Genomic DNA, 18,918 nt, shown 5'->3' with positions numbered 1-18,918 from the left:
TTGTGACTTCAAAGGCTTGATGTCTGCCTTCCCGCCCCCCCCATCTGCACTCATGCAATTGCATTGTGGGCAATCAGCAATCAGATCACATTCACAGCTCATTGCAGCATCCCATGATCACGTGACTACAGTTTACAATGTTTTTGCTGGTATTGACTTCCGGATTCTGGGAAAAATGCCTATTAAGAACAATGGGTCCACTTAACAACTGCAGCTTTCATTAAATGACCGCTACAGATACTATTGTAGAATAGGTTTATCACATGATGACCTACTTAATCACCAGTAAGACTTACCACCCTAATTCCAGGATGGTATTAGGTGCCAAATGCTTTTACTCTTTTTTTTAAAGATATGAAAGATTCTTAGTATTATCCTCTGTGCATCTCCATCTGCAAAACCACATTTGCATGCAGCTCTGCAATTCCATCCCTCTAACCAACTTTCTCTGGAGAGGTGAGTGCAACTCCCAGACTGGTGTTTTCTCTCCATGCAAATGGTGGCCTGACAGTGACTGCAATCTGACCGCTTAGAGAGGGGCACCAATTTCATTTGAGTTTTACCCGATTTTATGACCTTTCTTGCCACACCTGTTAAGTGAATCACTCCAGTTCATAAGTTAGTAACCTGGTTAAGTGAATCTGGCTTCCCCATTGACTTTGCTTGTCAGAAGGTCACAAAAGAAAATCACATGACCTGGGGACACTGCAACGGTCATAAGTGTGAACCAGTTGCCAAGCATCTTAATTTTGATCACATAATCATGGGGATGCTGCAAAGGTCATAACTGTGAAAAACAATCACATGTCCCTTTTTTCAGTGACGTTGTAACTTCGAATGGTCATTAAATGAAGTGTTGTAAGTTAAGGCTTCCTGTAATTTGGAGGGTTATTTCTTCTATACACAAGGAGCACCGATCATGTCTTGCAATATACATCTTAAAATAAATAACCAACCTGGAAACTTTTGGAATATGAGTTTACTTACCGAAGAAAGATGCTATATTTACCATTTAATAATAGGCTGGAAGATAAAACCCCAAAAGACATTTGTCGGAGGCCATAAAAGCCACTTAGAAGCTGAATTCCAGAGTTGGAAGGGACCTTGGAGATCTTCTAGCCCAGCCGCCTAGAAGTGCAGAAGTCCAGAAAGGGTTTCCAAGTAGAAACAAAAGGACTTATGTCTTTTTCTTTCATCAAAGGAGTCAATTTAGCCATCTCTGCTAACTCCATCAACTTTTGCAGCCATTCCGCCATTGTGGAGATCGAAATGTCCTTACATGTTTGTGCATAAACTAGTCTTGTTGCAGTCAGCGTTTATAACATTGAAGTTCCATGATTTTGTCCAAGTCTTTTTTCCATTAAACCAAAAAGAAAAGTTTCTGGTTTTACCTTTATATTTACTTTCAGTATTTTCTGAAAAGGAAACTAAAAAGCATGAGGGAACAATTCTGCGCCAGGACAATTTAGACAGCAATTAGCATTAGGTCTCATGAACAGCAAACCGGTGTTTAAATGTGCGGGTACCACGTCAAATCGTAGATCAGTTCATGTCCCGCTGTAAACTGAAGGCATATACAGTCTCTCATTTTTAAATATAAACAATGCTTTGCTTCAATGGTTAGATGGCCTAGACCAGGGGTAGGCAAACTTGGCTCTTTTATGACTCGTGGACTTCAACTCCCATAATTCCTCAGCCAGCATGCCTGGATGAGGAATTCTGGGAGGTGAAGTCCACAAATCATAAAAGAGCCAAGTTTGAAGACCCCTGGTTTAGAACATAGATCTTTTTCAAATTTATATTATATTATGTTTTATTGGTCTACATGAAATGTTAATATATATTGCAAATCCATGTATGATATTCCATATGCTAAATAAACACACACACATACACAAATACACACAACACACACACACACACACACACAGAGAGAGAGAGAGAGAGAGAGAGAGATTTTTTTAAAGATTTGGTCCCAAATGGGAAATATCCAGTGTAACCATTACTTACTGTTGCCTTGCCTTGTTTTGCCCTGGTATTTTATCACCACCATAATCCTATTCATAGTTACTTGTGGAATTTTGTCTTTGCGCGGAACTGTCTTCACTGCAAAAATGTGTGGAAAGAATTGACAATGCTACCTGTCTCAGCCCGAGAGGTGACTACAGCAGGACAAACTGCAGGGACTACAGACCTTCCTCAACTCAGGCTGGATTTTTAGGCCCCGTGTTGGGAAAGGAGGAGGCCATTTCCTGTTGCCCAGAAATTCAGTGAGTGGGGATTGGATCTTAGACTCGTCAATCAAAGGATAGTAACACTGGGTTCCTCTTCTGGTTTATATTTATATTTATATATTTGTATTCTTGGAGGGAAGAGAAGTGAGTAATTTGGGAGCTGGGAGTGGCAGATGGAAGGAAAGCTTGGAGTCTTAGCCCTAAGAAAACTACTAAGAGTTATACTAGTAGTGCTCGACTTACGACCACAATTGAGCCAATGTTTCTGTTGCTAAGCGAGAGAGTTTTTAAGTGAGTTTTTCTCCTTTTACAATCTTTCTTGCCACAGCTGTTAAGTGAATTAAGTGGTGAAGTTAGTAACACGGTTGTTAAGTGAATCTGCCTTCCGCATTGATTTTGCTGTTGAAAGGATTGCAAAAGGGGATCACATGACCTTCGGACACAGCAACGGTCATAAGTATGAACCAATTGCCAAACATCTGAATTTTGATCACATGATCATGGGACTGCTACAAAGGTCGTAAGTGTGAAAAATGGTCATCAGTTACTTTGTCAGGGCTGTTGTAACTTTCAAGGGTCAAAAAATGAACGGTTGTAAGTCGAGGACTATCTGTATAAATACATCTTTAGAGCCAAGGAAGGCAGGATTGGGTAGAAATATCGTACAGCTAAGGCAACCTGTTTATAATCCATTTTCACGTTGTTTTTAATGTAAATTTTACAATATTGACAATTTTGTTACTATAAAGCTTCTTGGGACAAACTCAAATTAAATATCAGTTTGTTATGGACTCAAGTCTCAGCTTGATTTTCCTGCACAGGTAGTCCTCGACTTACGATGAGAACTGAGCTCAAAATTTCTGTTGTTAAGGGAGACACTTGTTAAGTGAGTTTTGTCCCTTTTACGACTTTTCTTCCCACAGTTGCTTAATGAATCACTGCGCTTGATAACTTAGTAACACGGTTGTTAAGTGAAACTGGCTTCCGCATTGGTTTTGCTTTTCAAACTGTTGCAAAAGGTGATCGCATGACCTCCGGACATAGCAACGGTCATAAGGATGAACCAATTGCCAAGCATTTGAATGTTGATCACGTGAGCATGGGACTGCTACAAAGGTCGTAAGTGTGAAAAATGGTCATAAGTCACTTTATTCAGTGTCATTGTAACTTTCAAGGGTTACTAAATGAACTGTTGTACGTTGAAGACTTCCTGTACTATGTGTACTTAATCCTGCTTCCAATATTTTTCCTCAACCTTCCTTTGAAATTTCTCTAATCCCTACACAACCCACTCTGAAGCCCATCCTTCAGAAATGCAGTCATAACGATAACTACGTTTGTTCCTGTTTGGGGCATTATATCGAAGTTAGATATTTTTATAAACTCAAAGAGGATACAAGGACAGAATTTAAAATATGAATATAAATAAATGAGAATTTTCCCGTTGGAGGAAGAAAAAGGATATCTATGTGAAACAATAGACGTTTTGGAAGTAAACCTGCAAACCTGAAAAAAAAAATAAGAATTTGTTCTGTTTCTGGGATGCCTGTGGTTTAATATTTCACTATAACTGAAGGATAAGTTATGAAGCTGGTTACTTTGAACCTGCTGTTTATTTCTTGTTTTTTGTTCCTAGTTTATGATATTTGGAAATTTAAAATGGAACATATTTGAGACCAGCAAGGCCATTCTTGAAGAAAGAAGAACTGTCTCTATTTGTTAGGGCAGTGAATGCTTCAACATTTACTTAGAAGATATTTAAGTACAGCATCTCTCTCCTCATCACTATAAATCTGTAATGTTTTTCTCTTTGAGCCTGAAGTCACATTATCAGTACAGGTGGTCCTCAACCTGAGACTGCGATTGAGCCCTGAATTACAGTCGTACATTGTTGCAGTTAAAAAGTCAAAGCATCATGTGACTGGACCTAATTTTTTGAACATTTTTACAGTAGTTGTTAAGCGAACGCTGTAGTCATTAAGCGAATGCTGAAGTCATTAAGTGAACGCTGAAGGCTCAAAATAACGCTTTGCAACATGGCCGCCGGGGAGGTCATGCCTGAAGTCTGTGTGAGTATGGAGAGGAAATATCCCAGAGTTGTGTGTGCTGCATTGTGGAGATTTTCAAGAAAAGATTGGACAGTCATTTGTCTGAGATGGTATGGGGAGCCCTTCCTTGGGCAGGGGGTTGGACTAAAATTCCCATCTATCCTAGGATTGTATGATTCCCTCTGTGCTTTGTGCCACAATGATTGTGCTTCTCTCTTTTTCATGAACAAACAACTTCCCACGTGAAAGGCAGAGGCCAAAAGCCACCAAAGGAGTCAGCCACCGGGCCATCCAGACACTCCTAAACCCAGGTGAGCTGCCCTCCTTGGGCAGGTTTAGAATGTGGCCAATGTTTACCTGGTTGCCACAGCAACCAGGTTGACAGTTTCCCTGAAAAGCCACCAATCAGGCCCCAGCAGTCCATTCTCCCTTCGTGCAGTGAAAGGACCAACAGCTGCTTGGGGTCATGGCTGTACGACGGTTTTTTAGAGTAAGTGTGGCCATCTCAGCTGCCAAGAAATTGGAAGTAGTAGGGGAGAAAGTCATGTTTCCCAACTCTTATGACTGACTTATGCCTATTTCTCTTCTCTTCACAGAACATCTGGAAAAGATGTTCAGCGCTCTTCTGCTGCACGAAGAGCGACGTAGAGGACCTTCCTGAGCCTCCTGACAGGTACCACCCCCTTCTCCACAAACCCTGGGCATGGTGGGGCAACATTGATGGACTGCAGGGTCTCTAAGAGCCTCTCCTCAAGATGGCTTCCTGTGTGCAAGGGGTTGCAGAGGCAAAAAGTTGGGCAGGCTGAATGGCCGGTCCTAGAAAGGAGAGGCAGACCTAGAAGGATAACCTTTGACATGTCACCTTCTTCTTTTGGCCAGGACTGACGAGGGACAGAAGCGGCATGACCAGAAGGGAGAATGGCAGACACATCTTTGTGTGTCTGATGGACACAGGTCTTCCTCCCAAGGGGTAAGGACTCTTCTGTGACATGGCCAGTCAGGGTCCTTGCCTCAAAACCGGGTGGGGAAAGGGAGGAATTCTCACTTGGGGGAACCTGGCCAGCCTAGGAAAGTCAAGAGGAGCCTTTTGGATTCGGGAAAAGATCTTGATGGCTTGGAAGGGAAATACTGGGACATTCTAAGAAAGAGCCATTTTGAGCCTCTTCCCATTAGCCAACTTTTCCATGATCTGCTGTCTCTATTCCCTGTGGAGTGCAGCCTTTCCCTCTTGGGGAAGATAAACATTCCATCACATGCAGAGGACTTTTCATTTATTCCTTCAATGAACAATTGTTACTTGCAGGTTTTGATGGGTGTTCGTGCCACCGCCCGGATCCCCAGGAAGGAAGAGGTGGCGCCAGTTCTTATTTCAATGAGGTAGGTGTTCTCAGCTGAAGTATTCTGAAGCCCCCGAAAAGGCGGACGCACTAAAGCCCTAAAGAAAAGGGCTCGAAGAACCGTTTGCAGAGGGGAGGCATCGCATGGCTACTTTTCATCTTTGGCTCTTCATTCTCTCCCCAGAAATGAGAACATGGCGAAATGGAGGCCGCGGCTCTTAACTATCTCGGAGACCTGCACTGAGTCGGTAAGCCCAGACCAGCTCCTCACCATGCAGAAGCCCTTTCGCTGCGGGTTTGTTGATATGCCGACAGTTGTAATATTTGCATTGTTATTTCAGGATCCTTTGGAAGAATGCCAACCAAGGGACGACGTGCAGGAGGAAAGCAGTGCCTGCTTATCAAGGTAGGTAACACCTCGGAGGGTGAAACCTTTGCAGAAGGGAGGCATCTCTGCCCTCTGCCTCTGCAAAGGAAGAATGACTGAGGGCAGCCCCTTTGGCAGGCCAATCCCCTTGGCAGGCCAGCTGGAAGGGTTCTTAGAACCTCCACGGGACCACTTTTTTAAAAAGGGCCCGTGGCTACTTTTCACCTTTGGCCTCTTCGTTTCGCTCCCCAGAGAGAAAAAGCAAGAGCACTGGAGGCCGCGACTCCCCCCCATTTTGGAGACCTGCGTTGAGTCGGTAAGACCTGAACAGCTTCTGCCCCACTAAAAGAAGAAGCATTGTCTCTGTGGAGATGCCAACAGACAGAACCTTCACATTGTTATTTCAGGACGAAGAAGACCAGCCGGCAGAAGAGGAGCTCTCTCCTACTGAGGAGAAGACGCAGACCTCGGAGGTAAGAAAGTCTTGGCAATGGGGCCGATGGAGGCTCTCTTGCTGTTGGCACACAGGGCCTGAACGCACCCTGTCCTTTAGCAATCTTATTGGGATGCAGAAGGCTTAGGATTTAGCCTCGATACTGTCACTAGCAGGATTCGATGGAAGTGCAGGTGGGCTCCGGGATCAACAGCCTGGAGGATTTCGACTCCATTTCTGCCCTCTTGGATGAGGTGTCTGAGGGAAGCTGGGAGCAGGCTGCAGAGGCTTTGGAGGCCAGCCTTTCGTCCAGTCCGTGGGTAAGAAAGACAAAGTGTTTTCTCTTGGGGAAGGATAGAGTCCCTCTATTCAGTTCTCCTAATCTGAGTGAACTGTGCTGGAGGGCTCTGGGCAGTGGAGCAAGGTGACACCTGGCCCTTGGGACAACATATTTAGGCTAACACTCAAGCTCTGTTGCGATTGGTTGGGTACCGCAAAGCAGCAGGGAAGGGCCCAATGCAGTGGACTGGTATCCTAAATGGATATGAACCACCGTGCTTATCCCTTTCCTTTTTCTGCTTCCTCCTCTCCAGCACCCTGTTGTTTCTGGGCAGGGCATTAAGGGGCAGAGTAGACAGCCTACATTTCTGCGGGAATGGCTGGGTGGGGGTGGGGATTGCAACAGAAGCATTGTTCCCGATGAGGATCCTGATTCAATAGGACCTCTTTTAGGAATTCTGAGTCTCTTTTCACTGATGGCTAAAGAGGAATCATTGTCATTCACAGGATTCTCCTGAAGAAGGGGAAGGCACGCTGGAGAATCTCAGCAGCCTGGAGGAAGACTCCCTGGACTTCAGTCTCTAATTAAAAGAGGTACCTATTTTAGCCTCTTTGTTGTTGTGTTGAAGTCTTGCAAAGCTCAATGAAGCAATACGCTCTGCCGTGCAGGGTCACCCAAGTCAGACAGGTCATAGTGCAGAGCGCTAACACAACATGGTCCACTGGAGAAGGAAATGGCAACCTTCTCCAGTGTCCTTATTAAGAAAACCCCACAAAAGTATCAAAAGTAACTCCAAAAAGAACAAAGTGTTTGTACTTTTATAGAAAACGTGTGGTACTAATAAAAGCCTTTGATTACTCCCCTAGATGCTTCCCCAGATGCCTCTCCAGTTGGCAGATCGGAGAAGGATGAACCAGTCCCAGGCACATCAGGAGGTGAGTTGGTCAATGCCTCCGAGCAGCCAGAGGAGAGGGATTTGGCTGGAGCACAGGTGCGGCAGGACAGCCAGGAGGCTTTCGGATGGGAAAGCACACAGCTGCAGATGGTTAGTTTGGAGGAGGAACTGCTTTATACACTCATCCGAGAACAGGTAGGGCAGAGAAAAGGCAGGAGCAGCAAAGGGCAGCTCTTTTATTCACAAGGAGGAAGTCTCGCCCTTCTTGATGGGCTGGACCAGAAGCTGGCTATTTAGCACAGCAGACAGATGGAGGCGATGCTGGGAACAATGTGTTCATGAGTAGGGGGTTGGAGTAGAAGACCTCCAAAGTCCCTTCCAACTCTTGGTATTCTGTTCTGTTATTCTATCTGCATATAGACGGACGGCGATGGACGGCGGAATCCGACCCAGCAGCGAAGACCAGCGATGAGCCACTTTCCCCCAAGGAACTTTCTGCGTCTTGTTATTGTTGTTGTTTTTGTAATTGTTCTTTTTGTTGTACTTGCTCTTGTTGTTCTAGTTATTGTTCGGAGAATAAAAGTAAAAAAGATTTTATATATACTAATTTAGCTTAGGCCTATTTTCATTACACTTTTGTTAGGAATAGGGTAAACTTTTCATTAAATGTAAATTTCAGCAAAATTCTTTGTCTGAGCTTTGTCCCATTTTTTCCCACCGTTCTACAGCATACAGTGAATTAGTATTTAGTTACAATATTAATGGAAACCTGACACTTCCAGAGGTTCCTCAACTACATACAGGTAGTCCTCAACCTACCCCAATTGATCCCCAAATATATGTTGCTAAATGGAACATTTGTGAAGTGACTTTTGCCTCATTTTACAATGTTTCTTGCCACAGTTGTTAAGTAGATCATTGCAGTTGTTAAGATAGTAACACAGTTGTTAAGACTGGCTTCCCCATTGCTTTTGCTTGTCAGAAGGGCGCAAAAGTTGATCACATGACCCCTGGACACTGCTACCGTCCTAAACATGAGTCAGTTGCCAAGCATCTGAATATTGATCACGTGACCATGGGGTTCTGCAATGGACGAAAGTGTGAAAAAAGTTCATAAGGAATTTTACAGAACAATACCCAACTTATAGTAGCTAAGAGGCCATAATTTCTTGCAAGTCATGCTAGGTTGTTGCTACAAGGCATACACTAGCAAAATATGCAATCCAACTCTTCTAACCGACTTTCTCTGGAGAGGTGAGTGCAACTCCCAGACTGGCCATTTCTCTCCATGCAAATGGTGACCTGACAGCGACTGCAATCTGACCACTTAGAGAGGGGCACCAATTTCATCTGAGTTTTACCCCATTTTATGACCTTTCTTGCCACACCTGTTAAGTGAATCACTCCAGTTCATAAGTTAGTAACCTGGTTCTTAAGTGAATCTGGCTTCCCCATTGACTTTGCTTGTCAGAAGGTCACAAAAGAAAATCACATGACCTGGGGACACAGCAACGGTCATAAGTGTGAACCAGTTGCCAAGCATCTTAATTTTGATAACATAATCATGGGGATGCTGCAAAGGTCGTATTTGTGAAAATAATAATAATAATAACAAGAACAACAACAACTTTATTGTCACTTTGAATGTACACCAATTGGCATACATCAAAATGAAATTTCGTTGCATACAGCTCTCAAAGGTTCACATGTCCCTTTTTTCAGTGACGTTGTAACTTCGAATGGTCATTAAATGAAGTGTTGTAAGTTAAGGCTTCCTGTAATTTGGAGGGTTATTTCTTCTATACACAAGAAGCAATGATCATGTCTTGCAATATACATCTTAAAATTAATAACCAACCTGGAAACTTTTGGAATATGAGTTTACTTACCGAAGAAAGATTCTATATTTACCATTTAATAATAGGCTGGAAGATAAAACCCCCAAAAGACATTTGTCGGAGGCCATAAAAGCCACTTAGAAGCTGAATTCCAGAGTTGGAAGGGACCTTGGAGATCTTCTAGCCCAGCCGCCTAGAAGTGCAGAAGTCCAGAAAGGGTTTCCAAGTAGAAACAAAAGGACTTATGTCTTTTTCTTTCATCAAAGGAGTCAATTTAGCCATCTCTGCTAACTCCATCAACTTTTGAAGCCATTCCGCCATTGTGGAGATCGAAATGTCCTTACATGTTTGTGCATAAACTAGCCTTGCTGCAGTCAGCGTATATAACATTGAAGTTCCATCATTTTGTCCAAGTCTTTTTTCCATTAAACCAAAAAGAAAAGTTTCTGGTTTTACCTTTATATTTACTTTCAGTATTTTCTGAAAAGGAAACTAAACAGCATGAGGGAACAATTCTGCGCCAGGACAATTTAGACAGCAATTAGCATTAGGTCTCATGAACAGCAAACCGGTGTTTAAATGTGCGGGTACCACGTCAAATCGTAGATCAGTTCATGTCCCGCTATAAACTGAAGGCATATACAGTCTCTCATTTTTAAATATAAACAATGCTTTGCTTCAATGGTTAGATGGCCTAGACCAGGGGTAGGCAACCTTGGCTCTTTTATGACTCGTGGACTTCAACTCCCATAATTCCTCAGCCAGCATGCCTGGATGAGGAATTCTGGGAGGTGAAGTCCACAAATCGTAAAAGAGCCAAGTTTGAAGACCCCTGGTTTAGAACATAGATCTTTTTCAAATTTATATTATATTATGTTTTATTAGTCTACATGAAATGCTAATATATATTGCAAATCCATGTATGATATTCCATATGCTAAATAAACACACACACATACACAAATACACACAAACACACACACACACACACACACACAGAGAGAGAGAGAGAGAGAGAGAGAGATATTTTTTTAAAGATTTGGTCCCAAATGGGAAATATCCAGTGTAACCATTACTTACTGTTGCCTTGCCTTGTTTTGCCCTGGTATTTTATCACCACCATAATCCTATTCATAGTTACTTGTGGAATTTTGTCTTTGCGCGGAACTGTCTTCACTGCAAAAATGTGTGGAAAGAACTGACAATGCTACCTGTCTCAGCCCGAGAGGTGACTACAGCAGGACAAACTGCAAGGACTACAGACCTTCCTCAGCTCAGGCTGGATTTTTAGGCCCCGTGTTGGGAAAGGAGGAGGCCATTTCCTGTTGCCCAGAAATTCAGTGAGTGGGGATTGGATCTTAGACTCGTCAATCAAAGGATAGTAACACTGGGTTCCTCTTCTGGTTTATATTTATATTTATATATTTGTATTCTTGGAGGGAAGAGAAGTGAGTAATTTGGGAGCTGGGAGTGGCAGATGGAAGGAAAGCTTGGAGTCTTAGCCCTAAGAAAACTACTAAGAGTTATACTAGTAGTGCTCGACTTACGACCACAATTGAGCCAATGTTTCTGTTGCTAAGCGAGAGAGTTTTTAAGTGAGTTTTTCTCCTTTTACAATCTTTCTTGCCACAGCTGTTAAGTGAATTAAGTGGTGAAGTTAGTAACACGGTTGTTAAGTGAATCTGCCTTCCGCATTGATTTTGCTGTTGAAAGGATTGCAAAAGGGGATCACATGACCTTCGGACACAGCAACGGTCATAAGTATGAACCAATTGCCAAACATCTGAATTTTGATCACATGATCATGGGACTGCTACAAAGGTCGTAAGTGTGAAAAATGGTCATCAGTTACTTTGTCAGGGCTGTTGTAACTTTCAAGGGTCAAAAAATGAACGGTTGTAAGTCGAGGACTATCTGTATAAATACATCTTTAGAGCCAAGGAAGGCAGGATTGGGTAGAAATATCGTACAGCTAAGGCAACCTGTTTATAATCCATTTTCACGTTGTTTTTAATGTAAATTTTACAATATTGACAATTTTGTTACTATAAAGCTTCTTGGGACAAACTCAAATTAAATATCAGTTTGTTATGGACTCAAGTCTCAGCTTGATTTTCCTGCACAGGTAGTCCTCGACTTACGATGAGAACTGAGCTCAAAATTTCTGTTGTTAAGGGAGACACTTGTTAAGTGAGTTTTGTCCCTTTTACGACTTTTCTTCCCACAGTTGCTTAATGAATCACTGCGCTTGATAACTTAGTAACACGGTTGTTAAGTGAAGCTGGCTTCCGCATTGGTTTTGCTTTTCAAACTGTTGCAAAAGGTGATCGCATGACCTCCGGACATAGCAACGGTCATAAGGATGAACCAATTGCCAAGCATTTGAATGTTGATCACGTGAGCATGGGACTGCTACAAAGGTCGTAAGTGTGAAAAACGGTCATAAGTCACTTTATTCAGTGTCATTGTAACTTTCAAGGGTTACTAAATGAACTGTTGTACGTTGAGGACTTCCTGTACTATGTGTACTTAATCCTGCTTCCAATATTTTTCCTCAACCTTCCTTTGAAATTTCTCTAATCCCTACACAACCCACTCTGAAGCCCATCCTTCAGAAATGCAGTCATAACGATAACTACGTTTGTTCCTGTTTGGGGCATTATATCAAAGTTAGATATTTTTATAAACTCAAAGAGGATACAAGGACAGAATTTAAAATATGAATATAAATAAATGAGAATTTTCCCGTTGGAGGAAGAAAAAGGATATCTATGTGAAACAATAGACGTTTTGGAAGTAAACCTGCAAACCTAAAAAAAAAAAATAAGAATTTGTTCTGTTTCTGGGATGCCTGTGGTTTAATATTTCACTATAACTGAAGGATAAGTTATGAAGCTGGTTACTTTGAACCTGCTGTTTATTTCTTGTTTTTTGTTCCTAGTTTATGATATTTGGAAATTTAAAATGGAACATATTTGAGACCAGCAAGGCCATTCTTGAAGAAAGAAGAACTGTCTCTATTTGTTAGGGCAGTGAATGCTTCAACATTTACTTAGAAGATATTTAAGTACAGCATCTCTCTCCTCATCACTATAAATCTGTAATGTTTTTCTCTTTGAGCCTGAAGTCACATTATCAGTACAGGTGGTCCTCAACCTGAGACTGCGATTGAGCCCTGAATTACAGTCGTACATTGTTGCAGTTAAAAAGTCAAAACATCATGTGACTGGACCTAATTTTTTGAACATTTTTACAGTAGTTGTTAAGCGAACGCTGTAGTCATTAAGCGAATGCTGAAGTCATTAAGTGAACGCTGAAGGCTCAAAATAACGCTTTGCAACATGGCCGCCGGGGAGGTCATGCCTGAAGTCTGTGTGAGTATGGAGAGGAAATATCCCAGAGTTGTGTGTGCTGCATTGTGGAGATTTTCAAGAAAAGATTGGACAGTCATTTGTCTGAGATGGTATGGGGAGCCCTTCCTTGGGCAGGGGGTTGGACTAAAATTCCCATCTATCCTAGGATTGTATGATTCCCTCTGTGCTTTGTGCCACAATGATTGTGCTTCTCTCTTTTTCATGAACAAACAACTTCCCACGTGAAAGGCAGAGGCCAAAAGCCACCAAAGGAGTCAGCCACCGGGCCATCCAGACACTCCTAAACCCAGGTGAGCTGCCCTCCTTGGGCAGGTTTAGAATGTGGCCAATGTTTACCTGGTTGCCAAAGCAACCAGGTTGACAGTTTCCCTGAAAAGCCACCAATCAGGCCCCAGCTGTCCATTCTCCCTTCGTGCAGTGAAAGGACCAACAGCTGCTTGGGGTCATGGCTGTACGACGGTTTTTTAGAGTAAGTGTGGCCATCTCAGCTGCCAAGAAATTGGCAGTAGTAGGGGAGAAAGTCATGTTTCCCAACTCTTATGACTGACTTATGCCTATTTCTTTTCTCTTCACAGAACATCTGGAAAAGATGTTCAGCGCTCTTCTGCTGCACGAAGAGCGACGTAGAGGACCTTCCTGAGCCTCCTGACAGGTACCACCCCCTTCTCCACAAACCCTGGGCATGGTGGGGCAACATTGATGGACTGCAGGGTCTCTAAGAGCCTCTCCTCAAGATGGCTTCCTGTGTGCAAGGGGTTGCAGAGGCAAAAAGTTGGGCAGGCTGAATGGCCGGTCCTAGAAAGGAGAGGCAGACCTAGAAGGATAACCTTTGACATGTCACCTTCTTCTTTTGGCCAGGATTGACGAGGGACAGAAGCGGCATGACCAGAAGGGAGAATGGCAGACACATCTTTGTGTGTCTGATGGACACAGGTCTTCCTCCCAAGGGGTAAGGACTCTTCTGTGACATGGCCAGTCAGGGTCCTTGCCTCAAAACCGGGTGGGGAAAGGGAGGAATTCTCACTTGGGGGAACCTGGCCAGCCTAGGAAAGTCAAGAGGAGCCTTTTGGATTCGGGAAAAGATCTTGATGGCTTGGAAGGGAAATACTGGGACATTCTAAGAAAGAGCCATTTTGAGCCTCTTCCCATTAGCCAACTTTTCCATGATCTGCTGTCTCTATTCCCTGTGGAGTGCAGCCTTTCCCTCTTGGGGAAGATAAACATTCCATCACATGCAGAGGACTTTTCATTTATTCCTTCAATGAACAATTGTTACTTGCAGGTTTTGATGGGTGTTCGTGCCACCGCCCGGATCCCCAGGAAGGAAGAGGTGGCGCCAGTTCTTATTTCAATGAGGTAGGTGTTCTCAGCTGAAGTATTCTGAAGCCCCCGAAAAGGCGGACGCACTAAAGCCCTAAAGAAAAGGGCTCGAAGAACCGTTTGCAGAGGGGAGGCATCGCATGGCTACTTTTCATCTTTGGCTCTTCATTCTCTCCCCAGAAATGAGAACATGGCGAAATGGAGGCCGCGGCTCTTAACTATCTCGGAGACCTGCACTGAGTCGGTAAGCCCAGACCAGCTCCTCACCATGCAGAAGCCCTTTCGCTGCGGGTTTGTTGATATGCCGACAGTTGTAATATTTGCATTGTTATTTCAGGATCCTTTGGAAGAATGCCAACCAAGGGACGACGTGCAGGAGGAAAGCAGTGCCTGCTTATCAAGGTAGGTAACACCTCGGAGGGTGAAACCTTTGCAGAAGGGAGGCATCTCTGCCCTCTGCCTCTGCAAAGGAAGAATGACTGAGGGCAGCCCCTTTGGCAGGCCAATCCCCTTGGCAGGCCAGCTGGAAGGGTTCTTAGAACCTCCACGGGACCACTTTTTTAAAAAGGGCCCGTGGCTACTTTTCACCTTTGGCCTCTTCGTTTCGCTCCCCAGAGAGAAAAAGCAAGAGCACTGGAGGCCGCGACTCCCCCCCATTTTGGAGACCTGCGTTGAGTCGGTAAGACCTGAACAGCTTCTGCCCCACTAAAAGAAGAAGCATTGTCTCTGTGGAGATGCCAACAGACAGAACCTTCACATTGTTATTTCAGGACGAAGAAGACCAGCCGGCAGAAGAGGAGCTCTCTCCTACTGAGGAGAAGACGCAGACCTCGGAGGTAAGAAAGTCTTGGCAATGGGGCCGATGGAGGCTCTCTTGCTGTTGGCACACAGGGCCTGAACGCACCCTGTCCTTTAGCAATCTTATTGGGATGCAGAAGGCTTAGGATTTAGCCTCGATACTGTCACTAGCAGGATTCGATGGAAGTGCAGGTGGGCTCCGGGATCAACAGCCTGGAGGATTTCGACTCCATTTCTGCCCTCTTGGATGAGGTGTCTGAGGGAAGCTGGGAGCAGGCTGCAGAGGCTTTGGAGGCCAGCCTTTCGTCCAGTCCGTGGGTAAGAAAGACAAAGTGTTTTCTCTTGGGGAAGGATAGAGTCCCTCTATTCAGTTCTCCTAATCTGAGTGAACTGTGCTGGAGGGCTCTGGGCAGTGGAGCAAGGTGACACCTGGCCCTTGGGACAACATATTTAGGCTAACACTCAAGCTCTGTTGCGATTGGTTGGGTACCGCAAAGCAGCAGGGAAGGGCCCAATGCAGTGGACTGGTATCCTAAATGGATATGAACCACCGTGCTTATCCCTTTCCTTTTTCTGCTTCCTCCTCTCCAGCACCCTGTTGTTTCTGGGCAGGGCAGTAAGGGGCAGAGTAGACAGCCTACATTTCTGCGGGAATGGCTGGGTGGGGGTGGGGATTGCAACAGAAGCATTGTTCCCGATGAGGATCCTGATTCAATAGGACCTCTTTTAGGAATTCTGAGTCTCTTTTCACTGATGGCTAAAGAGGAATCATTGTCATTCACAGGATTCTCCTGAAGAAGGGGAAGGCACGCTGGAGAATCTCAGCAGCCTGGAGGAAGACTCCCTGGACTTCAATCTCTAATTAAAAGAGGTACCTATTTTAGCCTCTTTGTTGTTGTGTTGAAGTCTTGCAAAGCTCAATGAAGCAATACGCTCTGCCGTGCAGGGTCACCCAAGTCAGACAGGTCATAGTGCAGAGCGCTAACACAACATGGTCCACTGGAGAAGGAAATGGCAACCTTCTCCAGTGTCCTTATTAAGAAAACCCCACAAAAGTATCAAAAGTAACTCCAAAAAGAACAAAGTGTTTGTACTTTTATAGAAAGCGTGTGGTACTAATAAAAGCCTTTGATTACTCCCCCAGATGCTTCCCCAGATGCCTCTCCAGTTGGCAGATCGGAGAAGGATGAACCAGTCCCAGGCACATCAGGAGGTGAGTTGGTCAATGCCTCCGAGCAGCCAGAGGAGAGGGATTTGGCTGGAGCACAGGTGCGGCAGGACAGCCAGGAGGCTTTCGGATGGGAAAGCACACAGCTGCAGATGGTTAGTTTGGAGGAGGAACTGCTTTATACACTCATCCGAGAACAAGTAGGGCAGAGAAAAGGCAGGAGCAGCAAAGGGCAGCTCTTTTATTCACAAGGAGGAAGTCTCGCCCTTCTTGATGGGCTGGACCAGAAGCTGGCTATTTAGCACAGCAGACAGATGGAGGCGATGCTGGGAACAATGTGTTCATGAGTAGGGGGTTGGAGTAGAAGACCTCCAAAGTCCCTTCCAACTCTTGGTATTCTGTTCTGTTATTCTATCTGCATATAGACGGACGGCGATGGACGGCGGAATCCGACCCAGCAGCGAAGACCAGCGATGAGCCACTTTCCCCCAAGGAACTTTCTGCGTCTTGTTATTGTTGTTGTTTTTGTAATTGTTCTTTTTGTTGTACTTGCTCTTGTTGTTCTAGTTATTGTTCGGAGAATAAAAGTAAAAAAGATTTTATATATACTAATTTAGCTTAGGCCTATTTTCATTACACTTTTGTTAGGAATAGGGTAAACTTTTCATTAAATGTAAATTTCAGCAAAATTCTTTGTCTGAGCTTTGTCCCATTTTTTCCCACCGTTCTACAGCATACAGTGAATTAGTATTTAGTTACAATATTAATGGAAACCTGACACTTCCAGAGGTTCCTCAACTACATACAGGTAGTCCTCAACCTACCCCAATTGATCCCCAAATATATGTTGCTAAATGGAACATTTGTGAAGTGACTTTTGCCTCATTTTACAATGTTTCTTGCCACAGTTGTTAAGTAGATCATTGCAGTTGTTAAGATAGTAACACAGTTGTTAAGACTGGCTTCCCCATTGCTTTTGCTTGTCAGAAGGGCGCAAAAGTTGATCACATGACCCCTGGACACTGCTACCGTCCTAAACATGAGTCAGTTGCCAAGCATCTGAATATTGATCACGTGACCATGGGGTTCTGCAATGGACGAAAGTGTGACAAAAGTTCATAAGGAATTTTACAGAACAATACCCAACTTATAGTAGCTAAGAGGCCATAATTTCTTGCAAGTCATGCTAGGTTGTTGCTACAAGGCATACACTAGCAAAATATGCAATCCAACTCTTCTAACCGACTTTCTCTGGAGAGGTGAGTGCAACTCCCAGACTGGCCATTTCTCTCCATGCAAATGGTGACCTGACAGCGACTGCAATCTGACCACTTAGAGAGGGGCACCAATTTCGTCAGAGTTTTACCCCATTTTATGACCTTTCTTGCCACACCTGTTAAGTGAATCACTCCAGTTCATAAGTTAGTAACCTGGTTCTTAAGTGAATCTGGCTTCCCCATTGACTTTGCTTGTCAGAAGGTCACAAAAGAAAATCACATGACCTGGGGATACAGCAACGGTCATAAGTGTGAACCAGTTGCCAAGCATCTTAATTTTGATAACATAATCATGGGGATGCTGCAAAGGTCGTATTTGTGAAAATAATAATAATAATAACAAGAACAACAACAACTTTATTGTCACTTTGAATGTACACCAATTGGCATACATCAAAATGAAATTTCGTTGCATACAGCTCTCAAAGGTTCACATGTCCCTTTTTTCAGTGACGTTGTAACTTCGAATGGTCATTAAATGAAGTGTTGTAAGTTAAGGCTTCCTGTAATTTGGAGGGTTATTTCTTCTATACACAAGAAGCAATGATCATGTCTTGCAATATACATCTTAAAATTAATAACCAACCTGGAAACTTTTGGAATATGAGTTTACTTACCGAAGAAAGATTCTATATTTACCATTTAATAATAGGCTGGAAGATAAAACCCCAAAAGACATTTGTCGGAGGCCATAAAAGCCACTTAGAAGCTGAATTCCAGAGTTGGAAGGGACCTTGGAGATCTTCTAGCCCAGCCGCCTAGAAGTGCAGAAGTCCAGAAAGGGTTTCCAAGTAGAAACAAAAGGACTTATGTCTTTTTCTTTCATCAAAGGAGTCAATTTAGCCATCTCTGCTAACTCCATCAACTTTTGCAGCCATTCCGCCATTGTGGAGATCGAAATGTCCTTACATGTTTGTGCATAAACTAGTCTTGTTGCAGTCAGCGTATATAACATTGAAGTTCCATCATTTTGTCCAAGTCTTTTTTCCATTAAACCAAAAAGAAAAGTTTCTGGTTTTACCTTTATATTTACTTTCAGTATTTTCTGAAAAGGAAACTAAACAGCATGAGGGAACAATTCTGCGCCAGGACAATTTAGACAGCAATTAGCATTAGGTCTCATGAACAGCAAACCGGTGTTTAAATGTGCGGGTACCACGTCAAATCGTAGATCAGTTCATGTCCCGCTGTAAACTGAAGGCATATACAGTCTCTCATTTTTAAATATAAACAATGCTTTGCTTCAATGGTTAGATGGCCTAGACCAGGGGTAGGCAAACTTGGCTCTTTTATGACTCGTGGACTTCAACTCCCATAATTCCTCAGCCAGCATGCCTGGATGAGGACTTCTGGGAGGTGAAGTCCACAAATCATAAAAGAGCCAAGTTTGAAGACCCCTGGTTTAGAACATAGATCTTTTTCAAATTTATATTATATTATGTTTTATTGGTCTACATGAAATGTTAATATATATTGCAAATCCATGTATGATATTCCATATGCTAAATAAACACACACACATACACACACAAACACACAAACACACACA

The 18,918-nt window shown here is 43.5% G+C and overlaps 2 protein-coding genes and 1 long non-coding RNA gene across 6 annotated transcripts; 2 read left to right on the top strand and 1 right to left on the bottom strand.

Moving 5' to 3' along the window:
- The first annotated feature begins 4,726 nt into the window (after positions 1–4,726).
- Positions 4,727–8,278, top strand: LOC120298425. 2 transcript variants are annotated; one of them, XM_039322187.1, is made up of 12 exons: positions 4,727–4,772; positions 4,879–4,955; positions 5,162–5,252; positions 5,586–5,659; positions 5,804–5,867; positions 5,961–6,025; positions 6,239–6,302; positions 6,394–6,459; positions 6,596–6,739; positions 7,206–7,292; positions 7,566–7,634; positions 8,015–8,278. In XM_039322187.1, exons 1-10 carry the CDS (start codon positions 4,749–4,751, stop codon positions 7,281–7,283), a joined length of 747 nt encoding a protein of 248 aa, XP_039178121.1. In that variant the 5' UTR covers positions 4,727–4,748; the 3' UTR covers positions 7,284–7,292; positions 7,566–7,634; positions 8,015–8,278. The 2 variants fall into 2 exon arrangements, with proteins under 2 accessions (XP_039178121.1, XP_039178120.1); XM_039322186.1 differs by having other exon boundaries at positions 6,593–6,739.
- LOC120298426 lies at positions 8,018–10,645 on the bottom strand. The gene is made up of 3 exons (XR_005554076.1): positions 10,513–10,645; positions 9,484–9,912; positions 8,018–8,152 (listed from the first exon to the last, which is right to left on the bottom strand). It is a non-coding gene; the product is annotated as an uncharacterized LOC120298426 (long non-coding RNA).
- Positions 10,646–13,135: 2,490 nt separating this feature from the next.
- Positions 13,136–16,781, top strand: LOC120298424. Of its 3 annotated transcripts, XM_039322185.1 has the most exons (12): positions 13,154–13,275; positions 13,382–13,458; positions 13,665–13,755; positions 14,089–14,162; positions 14,307–14,370; positions 14,464–14,528; positions 14,742–14,805; positions 14,897–14,962; positions 15,096–15,242; positions 15,709–15,795; positions 16,069–16,137; positions 16,518–16,781. In XM_039322185.1, the coding sequence occupies exons 1-10, from the start codon at positions 13,252–13,254 to the stop codon at positions 15,784–15,786; spliced, it is 750 nt and encodes a 249-aa protein (XP_039178119.1). In that variant the 5' UTR covers positions 13,154–13,251; the 3' UTR covers positions 15,787–15,795; positions 16,069–16,137; positions 16,518–16,781. The 3 variants fall into 3 exon arrangements, with proteins under 3 accessions (XP_039178117.1, XP_039178119.1, XP_039178118.1); XM_039322183.1 differs by lacking the exons at positions 15,709–15,795; positions 16,069–16,137; positions 16,518–16,781 and having other exon boundaries at positions 13,136–13,275; positions 15,096–15,522; XM_039322184.1 differs by lacking the exons at positions 15,709–15,795; positions 16,069–16,137; positions 16,518–16,781 and having other exon boundaries at positions 13,183–13,275; positions 15,099–15,522.
- Positions 16,782–18,918: the final 2,137 nt, after the last annotated feature.

This window comes from Crotalus tigris, unplaced genomic scaffold (assembly GCF_016545835.1).
Source record: "Crotalus tigris isolate CLP2741 ecotype Arizona unplaced genomic scaffold, ASM1654583v1 scf7180000023865.156315, whole genome shotgun sequence".
NCBI lineage: Eukaryota > Metazoa > Chordata > Lepidosauria > Squamata > Viperidae > Crotalus > Crotalus tigris.
The sequence above is the reverse complement of the archived record's forward strand: the minus strand, read 5'-3'. Positions and strand labels throughout refer to the sequence as shown.